This window comes from Anopheles maculipalpis, chromosome 2RL (genome assembly GCF_943734695.1).
Source record: "Anopheles maculipalpis chromosome 2RL, idAnoMacuDA_375_x, whole genome shotgun sequence".
Classification (NCBI taxonomy): domain Eukaryota; kingdom Metazoa; phylum Arthropoda; class Insecta; order Diptera; family Culicidae; genus Anopheles; species Anopheles maculipalpis.
In genome coordinates, this window is record NC_064871.1 from 36926184 (window position 1) to 36938326 (window position 12143).

Below are 12143 nucleotides of genomic sequence, written 5' to 3' on the forward strand. Positions count from 1 at the left end.
ATGAAGTATTATCATTTCATCATTTTTCTATATTAAGTCAACGGATTCTAGCGAACGGATTTAAGTGTGACGGATTCTACCAAACATAAGGATGCAGGTACGGGTTTGTTACTATTAACATTAAGTTGTATCGTTTGATGTTTCATGTTGACCAAACTAACACAAACAATCGTCGAGAGAAATATTCAACATATACACTAAGCACTCAAGCAACAGCTGCCCAAAGCCATCCAACTTCGGGTCACCAAAGTCGGCAGAATATTTATATAAAGCTCCAAAAACTCTTACCTTCTGTGTATTCCCATGCTATCGATCTATTGATGTTTGCGATGTGTTTGAAGGTGGGAGACGAAGGAACTGAAGCACTACGGTAGAGTGTGAAACGGAGAGTGCATTAAACGAAAGTGACGGACGTTTCCTCGATTGCTTCCGGTTATAAAATGTCTGGACAGCTGCCGGTTCGTGTCGTTTTCGTTGGCAGTGGCATATGTCTCTGGCTTCCCTGCCGGCGGCTTCCTGGACCACAGTAGACAATCTAGCAGAGGGACAAACAGAAGAAAAAAATACACAAAAATGAAACACATACAACGTGTTGGTGAAAAGATACAAAATCCCCTGTGAGAGCAAAGTAAACGAGCCAAGTACAGCCTAAGAGTGTCCCTCCGGGCAAGCGAACCTCCTGGCATGTTGCCCTCCATTACTCAAACAATTTCTGGCATGTGAAGGTGGTTGTTTTTTGCCCGAGCGGATGGTACGTGATGTTTGAGCTTGTTTATTGCGAATACTTTACCGAAACAATAATCCATAACCTCACAGAATCGTGCCCAAACGTCCGGCTAAACAACACATATAGAACCGTAGAGGGAAGGAGCGGCGGTGTAGGATTATGTTTGTATGTTTATGAGGAATGCAGCGAATGATAAATTGGATAAACCAGGCCTGGTTGGGATACAGTGCAAATTAACAGATGTTTGAGCGATTTGTTTATAATTTAATACAAGCAGTGACTCCACACCTGAAACTGTGCCGTAGCAAAACGTAATTGTCTGATTCAATAATAAACCCTTTCTCGGTTTACTAATGGAGCGATACATGATAACCATTCTGTAGTTATCTGGGTGATTTGTGCGGTTTAATGATTAATACGGCGAATGGAAATTGTATCCTTTGATAATTATAATATCACGTCAGGCTAATGAGTCACAAAGCCTTTATTCAAATGATTATTTTTCAATGATTTTACAATGATTCAGTGATTTGATGCTATGGAGATTTTGACATCGGCATTAGAACAATAAATCTCGCTTTACTAAATGGTTTACTAAATCACAGGTGGTAATTACTCCCATCACGACAGGTGGTCCATTAACTTCAAACCTTCAGCATTCATCTGCATGGATGAGTGAAAAACAAACTTCATGTAAATTAGGTCAAGAAAGTAAAGGAAGGGGAGCCATGGCCTGTTACCTAAAGTATGGTACAGCATGATACTGGTTCTTCCGCGCGATTCAAATTCCGTCTCTTAAAGCACCAGCCCTTCTATGCAATCGCTATGTGACACATAGGAAAAGCATGTGTTTTGGATCAAAATTCATCACGGACCCAAGCCAATCTCTCTTACCGTTAAACTACGCATGTTTGAAAATTGTGGTGCAACACCTGGCAACTCTTCCAAGTAAATATCGAACAACAACATCATTCAAAGCAATGATAGCTGAATCGACGAAATGTTTACCCGATTCCAAGGTTGCGTTGGAAACTCCTTCCATACCGTGGAAAAAGGTTTGGAAAAACATCAGAAGCAGGAGGCTTTCTTCCGAGTAAAGATCATGCGTGTTACTGCTCACTAACAACAAAATAACTCATGCAACTCATCTATTCGACACGCAAAGAATATCGTATCTGAAGTGCGCGTACTGTCCTTTGGATTAAACTTTCTAGCATAAGTACGCCTCATGTCCTAGAGTCGCTCCAGCATGGATGATGCAATAAAAATCGCAGTTCGAAATGTGAAACTTAGTTGGAACGATTTGCATACTCCTATTCTAGACGGAATAAGACCGTCGCATAGAACAATAGTTTTAAAGATTTTTGCAAGCTATATCATCCACATCGCTGGAAACAACCATGCTGGGATTGGTGTAAATATACTGAACTGTTATTTGTAATTCTGTTGTTTCTTTAACAACTTCAATTTGTATGAATTGTGCTATTAAGGAACTGCTGGGCCACTTTCAAACTCTTTTTATGAATTGTTATGAACAGTCTTTGTAGTACACAAAGTTATAGAAGAACTTATAGAAAAACAGTCATATACCTCAACAATAATCAAAGATATCTTCACCAGCTTTTTTGTTTAGTTTTATATTTAACACACGCATGCAGTTTATGAAATCTTTTAAATTCTTCCATGCTTCATAGTCCCTGTTAAAGATTGTTTCATATTAAAAAACAATCCACCACTGCAAACTCCTTCATCTAAATCGTAGCTACATCATTACGCATTGTACCCAAGCGACTGCATCACAACTGCAACACCATAAAAGAAAGGAACAACAGTAAACATTGCTATGCTCTTGCGTCTACAATGTCTGCCCTTCGAAGCTCGCTGGTATAGCGCTCCCCAGTGGAAAATGCGTCAGATGCGAAGAAAATACAAATTACCGTTCCTTTCTGTACTGCTGAGCTTGCACGCAAAAGAATGGCCACCGTAACCACATTGGCAGCAGAATGATGTGGATGGTGCGGAAGTGTTTATGAAAAAAGTATGCAATTTATGATGATGAATGCACCGAGCGTGATTTCCTAGTTGGTAGAAGAAGCAAGAAGAGCGAAACGTGTTAACACTGCACCGCGCAATGCAGTGCTCAAAGCGCACGAAGCAATCATGGCACAGGGCCTTGGATGTGTCCTGTCTGTTACGCATAGAACAGAGGGGAGAGAGAGAGAGAAATATTACTGTAAGCTTTTCACCGGTCAATTTGATCCCATTCTGATTTTGAAGGGCTGAACATTTATCATTCAAATTAGTCACATTTAAGCTTAGCCCAATGGTGCGCAATGTGGGTGTAATAAATCATTAGACTTTTTTTTAAATATCTCTCCACCTCTATTTGTATCACTCGTTCTCTCTTACTACCACAAGTTTTGAAGCTGAGTTGTTTGCTTTTAAAATAGTGCGTTCTAATTTTATTGTTGATTAAGGTAAATCAATCTGCAATCAGTACGATTCAGTGAATTCTATAAATAATAAATTTCAATAAACAAATTTATTTCTGCATCGTAGAAAATTAATTAAATTAATTTGCTTCATGCGCAATTAAATTGGAAGCGCATTGCTCTCCACCTATAGGTTTATTATTTGATTTTTTACAATATATGGAATTTTCATTCATCCTTTTGATCGTGTTTCAATTCTTTTAATTCAATAAGGATGCCCTTTCCTTATTGCTATTATGTTTTTAATTAATTTAATCAAAATAAAAACTGATTCAGAGATGTACATACTAATTATCATGGATGGTTCAAGCGCATAAAAAAACTTTGTTTGCTCAATTGAACACAATTATTAACAACCATATCAAAACCAATGCTTGCACATGTACAACGAATAAAAACGATCATTTCTCTTGCTTTTTTAACTGTTCCAGAACACTTTTGACCTGTGTTAACATTTAACGTTCGTAATCATTTATTGTTATTTTTCAGACGATTCGGCAATTTTCGCAGCGTTTTGCTGCGCTCCTAAAATCTACCATTTAACAACAGCACACAGCAGCACTTTGCAGCACTCTAAACCTTAAGTGAACATCGGACAATCTAGCGTATGCTCGGAAGAACGTTAAATAAATTGTACCACCATAATGCATCGCTGCAGCCACAATTCCTTACAGTTTCATTCGCAACGATCGTACTGCAATGTACGCGCAACATAAAGCGAAAACATTTAGACAAAACATCCCCCTTTCAATCTTGCGCGGTAATCATCCGTTGGCATTCAGCCTCACCCTAATTCTTCCCAACCTTGTACACTGCTTCTTTTTTTTGTTTTACTTGTCTCCACCACGAAAACCCTTAATGTCTTTTATCACCAGCTGTTTCATGTTGCGGTAGTGTAGTTGCATGTCTTGATGGAATCTGATCGCACGAAGCACGAGCCGCCGGTTCGTACGCAGAGCACAAAGATTGCAACCAAGGGGGACACGCTCGTGCAGCACGTGCACTATCTCACTGAAGAAAGTGCTGCTGCAATTAGTTCACTGGAGCACATGAGCCAACATTCTCATCAGCGCGACCCTTCGTGTCTTCCTAGCGCCTGCACATTCCCCTGCCTAATTTATGCACATGCTACCCGGCGGGAAGTCTATTGTGGCATTGTATTAAAGTTGGACCAGCGCTGGGGAGCCGTGGCGTCAAAGTCAAGGCGCACAAACAGTCGTACGAGTGTGCCGTGTGATATATGCGTTCGCTCGAAGAAACTGTAGAAAAGCTATCAAAAATCAGGAAATGTTGCCCCGCGCTTCCCGTTGGCCCTGGAAGGAAACTGGGAAACCATTTTACATTACCCTAACCGCGAACTTGTTTGTCAACTCGCTATCAAAAGAAAACTCAACGTATCGTAGCACGTAAGCATATGTGCCTTGCATCAGGACAGTTTGAGTAACATGGAGATGCGTTTACCACAGCAACTTTTTCCGATGCAAAATGTTTCACTCACCATCTATTGGCACTCCCGCTTCTGCACACCATTGACAAGCTGGGGTATGCAACATGCTCGAAGAAAATTGCCAGCATTAAACTACCCCGACGCAGTCGAACTGTTGAATTGATTGTACTCGTTTTGGGAGAAACGGCTGTGTATCTGGCATGTTTGGTATAATTTTATGAACCTTTTCGAACTACGTACTACACACATCGAACGCTTCATCCTTCATTCTATCTTGAGTACCCACCCAGTAGCAACTGTAACAGAGTTGAGCTCTCCGATGTTATGTGCCGCAAACTCTGGCACATAACAAACCACGCTGCAGTTGCTCTTTTAACTGTCATTATTTTTGTCGGTACCGCATTGGAAGGTTTCGATTGTCTGTAGGACCTGCAATATCTCTTACTCATCCACCCACCGTACCCGAAAGATCGTTCCCTTTGTGTTCGATTGTGGTTGCTTGCTATCGCTTCTTTTCATTTATTTCTGCTCCCTTTTATCGTTTGCTGTCCACAGAAAAAGGAAACCATCTCGAATGATGGCTGAACTTTGACGAGGGTGCAGTGAAACAACGGATGAAATCTCAAAGGATAGCTTGCGGAAACGGTACCTTCCTGTGGAGCATAATTTCGTAAGGTGTGCTACCGAAGGACTGCTGAATGTGCAGGAAAAGTCGTTATTCAATATATTCCGCAGTATTTGTCACATCGCTTCTGGTCGCATTTAACATGACGCTATCATGTCCCCGGTGGGCATAAAACTGTCCAACTTTTGTTTTCAAACAATTTGCAACAGATATGACAAATTGTGTCTGTGTATATTGTTTCAGTGGGATAGCAGGTGTGTTTCAGTTACTGTTTTTTTTTCTGGTGTATTTGTTCGATTCTGGCTTTAAATGTTCAAGAAAATGTTTCGTAAAAGGATTTGCTACAGCGTTCCTCACTGCGAACTACTTTAATTATGTGGATGAAGCATACAATATATTTTAAAGGGCTTAGTTTATCATATTTATGATTTCTTTTCAACATGTTGATAAGTTTACGATATTATTTAGTTCAGAATAGACAACAATATTTTCTTGATTTATTCGGCATCGGCCCTAGCATCATCTGTCTTCACACGACAGGCGCGGATATATAATCCCTTCCGGGCCATACAAGTCAGACTATCCTGCTAAATGAAGTCAAAGGAAGCCAGTGAAACCACTGGACAAAGTCGTACAACCTCTCAAATACGTACAGCCAAACAAAGACAATTTATTCTATGAGTGATGTTGAACTTCTTCCCAAAATGTAGCTGAATTTTCTTAGATGTCCGTCTTAATAATTTAGATCTTAGTATCTACGTACATGCCCTTGTGTGCCATTTGGAGTGTCGCTAACGTCATAAAAGCATTATTGTAATTAAACATTTAATGGACGGGTATATGAAACAAACTTTTTAGCCATTGCGCATTGCGAGCATCGGTGACAAGAATGCCTACATCCCAAATAAGCTTAACTGAAACTGGAGTCTTCTAAGTGGTGTCTGCAGTATCCCTTAAACCATCCAGCATAGGCCTAACCACGACCGGCGAGGCTCAAGCTTTAGCCTTGTTCGTAAATAATCCAAACGATGGTATCCCGCTGAGTGCAGCATGAAGTACTTTAGAGTTCTTCCCCATCCAACCATTGGGCCGTCCCAACACTTGCTGAGGATGATTTTCAGTCCAATGAAACCGATTTAGCGAACCATCGCCACCTTGGAGCCGTGGTAGAGAAACGACCAACGCGTGAGGTCTTGTTCCAGCATTCTGTCACTACCACCGCTCTCCTGAGGTTTCGCGTGAGTGGCTACAGCTAGACACATTGACACACGTAAGCCTACACTTACTTGGCGCGCTTCGACCATTTCTGCTCAGGCTTGCTATTCCATGGTAAATGACAATCCTCACATACCGTGCCTCATAGTCACATCACAGTCCACCCGGTTTTAACATTATGGGCGCTGAAATGACTCTCGTATTAAATATTTATCAGGTTAAACATCGTTTCACCGTCGGCCGCCCGTGTGGTGTGTGCTCTATCCACGAGGACATCTCTCACAACGGTGACTTTCAAAGTCAACCAAAGTGTCCTGCAGCACGGTGCTACTGTGTCTATTAGGAATTCTATCCTACAGGCAAAACCGGCCGGATGGTAGCCGGAGGAACAATGTGGAAGTAAGGTAATGACTCTCGAGAATGAGAAATAGCTTATCGAAAAGTAGGTCACTCAAAGACCACCCCATCGTGAACACGACTCCGATGATGGACACTTGCATGGATTTCGAGTGTGCTCGAGGCCTTGGAGCGTTGATGTATCACAAATTTGCGATAATTTTTATTGAGGAAGTATGTTGGACATTGTTCAAATTACGAAAAAGTTGACTATTTTTCGGCTATGTTGTAACCACATTGTGGAATTTGAGTGAAGCTCCCACTCATGGAAAAGAACAACTCTAACTCACATTTGATTAAGGAAGTGCACTCAGGTTCTCTAGCTGGGTAATGGTTTAGAAAAAATACCAAACCATTTCTAGGTATTTCTATTACTTCTCCTACTTTCATAAAACATCGTCAAAGCTTTTGATTTGATCAAACGTTGTTGATGTTTGTTTTGATTTTTTAAGCATACTTGAAGCATATCGCAATTTCAGTTCCACTCTTTGTAAAATGCACAAGCATATTCTTGGAATTTATTTATTTAACGTTCTATGAAAATGGAAACCTTTCATACGGTTGACGAAAAAGTTTGGATTGACACTCACGCACTCAGAACGTGTCATTAAAGCCAGGATTGAAACAGAGCCTGAGTATATTTTACGCCATAAATTGTTCGAGCAAAAACATTTTCTACAAATTTATGAATGTTTCAATTACAGTTTTAATTTCAATTCAATGTATTTGTTTGTCTAATGGCTTAAAAAAATTGCTTAAAAACTAATGCAACTTAAGAATACCCTAACCTAACTTGACCTCATCTAGCGTAACGAACGACAGGATATTAAGGAAAGATGAAAGCCAAAAACGTGAAGACCACATTTGTGGGGATGTGGGAGTGAATGTTGTGTGAGTTTAGTGAAAGATGTATAAAAGTCTTCTAAAAACATATCAAACGTTATGCTAGCAGTTCCTTAAACAGTCACAAGCGAACATTAAGTTTTCAAAACGGGATAGTGTTGTCAAAAAGGAATAGTGTGTAGGGTGTAGCGTTGTCCCAAAGCAAAGCATTCCCAATGGGTTAATAAAACTGGTTCTTCCTTTGCTTGCTTAGAGATCTTTCCCATTCTGGATGAACCATCACCATAGAAAACATCTATTTGCTCTTATTTGCACTGACCTTACCCGTAACGATACATTCGTACCGTTGAAACACCCAGCAAGCAAACTTCCGACCATTCCGAAAGGTGTAAACTCATCCACCAGAAAACACTTGCTTTATCCTATGTCCCGTAGTTTCCATTAACCTTTAATCGTTGGGAAATCATCTGACAACGGACCACTTGCACGACATTCGCTTCCGGCCAGTACACCTTAATTCACACCGGCGCTAGTGTGCCTTTTTCCACCTGACTGGCATGCGGACCAGATGATGACGAGGATGCCTTGTAGCGTTTGGTCGCTGTCAACGAATCGTTTTCCCTTTTTCCAGTGCAATAAAATCGTATCTCTTGTTGTGCCAGTGGTGCACAAATATAGCTGCCGCTTGACGCTACCTCGTGCTGCATTGAGATGTTGACGATGAGCATGAATACATTTGGCATCCTCGTGTCTTTGGCCCTTGATTGTACGTCTGCCGTGAATGCACGCGTCAGATACGTCGCAAATTTCACAGAGAGTGAGAACTTGAAACAGTGAGTTTTCAGAGGAGTTCATTCGGCGTAGTGAAGATGTTACCATTCTGAACTGAATTAAAACCATAACCTTTACCACCGAAACGAGAAGTCTCGCAAATTCTATGAATAACAAAATGAATAGCTTTTTTACAAAAAAATAAACCTGTCAATATGGTATTGCATTTTTTTGTAAAAAAAAAATGTAAGTTGGATTCAGCGATAACTTACTAAAGCGCTGTATTTCCAGCATCGAAAGTGTTAAGGTACGTCTAAGAACTATTCAATCCACTCACTGTGACCCGGTCACATCATACATCAACTCTTTTCGATGACAGAAGCAGCTTCGTTGGCATTTTCTCACCAGTTTTTATCCATTGATGGCAACACTTGCATCGTCTTCATCCGTGTGGCAAGCAATTCCAAGCAAGCGTGTTTGCCCTTGGGGATATTTTCCTCCAAAAAGAACACAACAACATCGAATAAAACATAAGCAATGTACGAAATAAAGCTGTACGAAAGCAGGGATTGTTACAGGGAAATGATCTCAAATCTCAACCCAGTCGGACTGGCACCAGAGAAATTCCGCCAGTCTGGAGGCAACCGTTTGAAGTTACGTCTTTATTTATACGCCCCGTCCGCCATAAACAGAGCGTCAGTTAAGTACGATCGGTGGCGTAAGTTCACACCTCACAACGCGTCGCTTCCGTTGCCCATTAGGCGGATTTCAAATAAACAATATTGTGTCGTAAGAAATACCGCACCGCACTAACAGTGTGGTAAGTGTGGTGCGTCCTGTTTCATTTTTACCTCTGAATATTGCGCCAAACGCACTGGACAAAAATAGCGCTTTGCAAATAATCATCGACCCAGAGTTCGGTTTAGGAATGATCGTTTGCTCGTATCGGAATAAAGTTTGCACAATTCTTCCACACTTCGCAAATTCTGTTTTTCAAAGCAAAAATGTATAATTAGATCTGTGTAATACCGACGCACTAATGCGTGACGTGATCTTGAACGATTAAACTTTTGAAAAAAAAAATGATTCTTGTGCAATAGGTGTGCTTACGATATAAACCAGGCTTAGTTGATCTGTAAGAATCATGGCTTTCGATTACTTGTCTCTGACATCCCTGTGTTCTCTGCACAAGGATGCAAACAATCAGAGCCAATAAACACACCTCGCTGTTTGAAAAGAGAGAATTTAAATTATTTTTCTCTTCCCCTCTCTTGAAAGTGAAATGGTTCTTGCATCATTTATGTCTATCGATGGACAAAACCCTTATTCTTCTGTTCGACAAGCATAAACAATGTCGGTCAGCGTACACAAATTATGCCCATTCGCCTGATTTACCGTAATAATGTCACTTCCAGCAGCAGCACCGGAAATGAAAACATCAGGAACTTATGGCCCATTCCCAATTGGAGATAACATACCTGTTGTATTGCAAAATAAACTGCCACATGCATACCTATGAAGATGTGTTTCTTCTGCTAGCGCATTCAAGTCGGAAACGACAATTGTTCATCGCAGCGGAACGTGGTACGCTCAGGGAAATGGAAATCAAAGCGAATTTCTTCGAATGAAAGCTATATAATTGCATTGGACCAAAGCATCATCTCGTACAGTGCTGCTATTTCCGGTTTGTGACATTTTGCTTAACAAAAACAGTCCATCATTCATACTGCTAGTTATCCGACGTACGCCGGATGTACATGTAATTGAAATTTCTTGTAACTTTGACAACTTTTCTGCAGATGGAATATACACGGTTTTTATGCGTTATTTATGGTAGCTACACAGGTTTTATTTATCGTGCGTTCGATCTTTCTTTCATATTTTAGCTATTAAACTGTTAGTTGATTTTTAGTTTTGCAGTTATAATGGCTCTTAATTTATGATTTATATTTTTCTTCAACAGTATGTGATAAACGCCATGTCTAAATAACTCTTGTCTTTTATATTCTTTTGGTACTGGTCATGTTTACGTATATATACCCAAAACATTAAGTTTTTCTTATATGTAAATCAATATCAATATAAAATCTACTGATTTCCCTAATTTTAACTATCAAATTGGCAGCTTTTCCTTGTTTACTCAAACACTAGCACTATTCAAACACAATATTGCTTTCTCAAATGTAGCTTCTTCAAATACCACGAGGCACTTTTGTCCGTTAACGTAATATATCACTCCTTTTACAGAAGGTAGGTTGTTTACTTCCTCATAACACCAATGGTCACGTGGCGATTCTAGCAACGGTTGCCAATAAAACACAATACGTCGAATGGTGTGTTTGCATAGGTTACGACCGGCAGTGCTACGGTTTGCAAAATGCAAATTAGCACCTTGGACTGGCTAGATACTTCAAGATGACCTGCTTCATCGATGAAAATCAATTCTGTTTCCGATCACGTCAACCGGAACGCTCATCAAGCCCGGTCGTTCGTATCGCATCAAACACGTAAGCAAGTCGTTTGAACCAACCACCAAACTCAAGATTGTAACCAAGTGTAGCTTCGTCCAAACCCTTGATTCGGAGGAAATGGGCATTGGAAAAGGCAAGTTATCAACCCGTTAGTTCACTGGGTTGATGTTTATGATTTCTAAACATTATAGATTCTGAAGGGACCATGATGAATGATTAGAATAGGGAATATATGTACATGTTTGTAACCAAAATAGAACTATTAAGTAAAATTTAAATCACGTAAAATGATGCATTGTAAGTATTTTGGATGGTTACATTTTGCCATCGGACAAGAGTAGAGCTGTGGCAAAACAACACGCTATCCATAGTCTGCTTACCCCTTTAGTCTTTTGTTTTCCCAATGTGATTGAATTTCGAAACAGAAGCTTATTTTTATTTAATTTAAAACGAAAACTCTCTCCATTTGGGAATCGCCCATTATACCAAATATTTAAAAAAAAATGCTTTACTTTTTGTAAAGCTCTAGCACAAAAACAGATTGCTAATGATTTCAAACTGTAACGCAAAACGTACCATATCAGGCTTAGCAGCACAAAGGAAACAATATCCTGAGGCATGTAATGCATCGTTGGTACAACATTTGTTATTCATCATTGAATACATTAATCTTAATGTATTCAGTGCCGAATGAGAAACATAAAACAAATCATATGCCTTTTTATCAGCACGCCCTCGCTAAATGTAAATGGATATTTCTTCATTAAATCAAACCATAACAAAGCCAACCTAATGTGAAGCTATTCACGCAGAATGTACAGCTTCAAATTATTTTATCTTATCGAATTTCTCACAACGCATTACGTCGGTTAGATTTAATAAGGATTTCTCAAAACAATTGCGTAGGGTCTCATTAAAAGAAAACACACACGTACGCTTGTTGCACTGACTAGTTTTATCAGTAAAATTTACTTTAGAAAATGATATTTACAATGATATTTAAATTTACAGGGAAACCTAAAAGATTAACAAGCTTCGGTAAAATAATTTCTAAAAAAGTTATCAGTGTTTGCGGTGTACATAAAGAAAACCAGAGAAAATGTTTTCAAATCACTAGTGTTCTTCAGAAATGAGAAATACGCTGTGACCGGTGAAC

General features: G+C 39.7%; 2 protein-coding genes across 2 annotated transcripts in view; one reads left to right on the forward strand and one right to left on the reverse strand.

Moving 5' to 3' along the window:
* LOC126556869 (chloride channel protein 2) overlaps positions 1–12143 on the forward strand; it is a 209273-nt gene that overhangs the window by 115374 nt on the left and 81756 nt on the right. The window lies entirely within an intron of this gene.
* LOC126558396 (allatostatin-A receptor-like) overlaps positions 300–12143 on the reverse strand; it is a 57193-nt gene continuing 45349 nt past the window's right edge. Inside the window, exon 4 of the mRNA XM_050214408.1 lies at positions 300–535. Within this exon, the coding sequence (XP_050070365.1) occupies positions 434–535 (102 nt within the window). The 3' untranslated portion in view covers positions 300–433. The remainder of the gene's footprint in view (positions 536–12143) is intronic.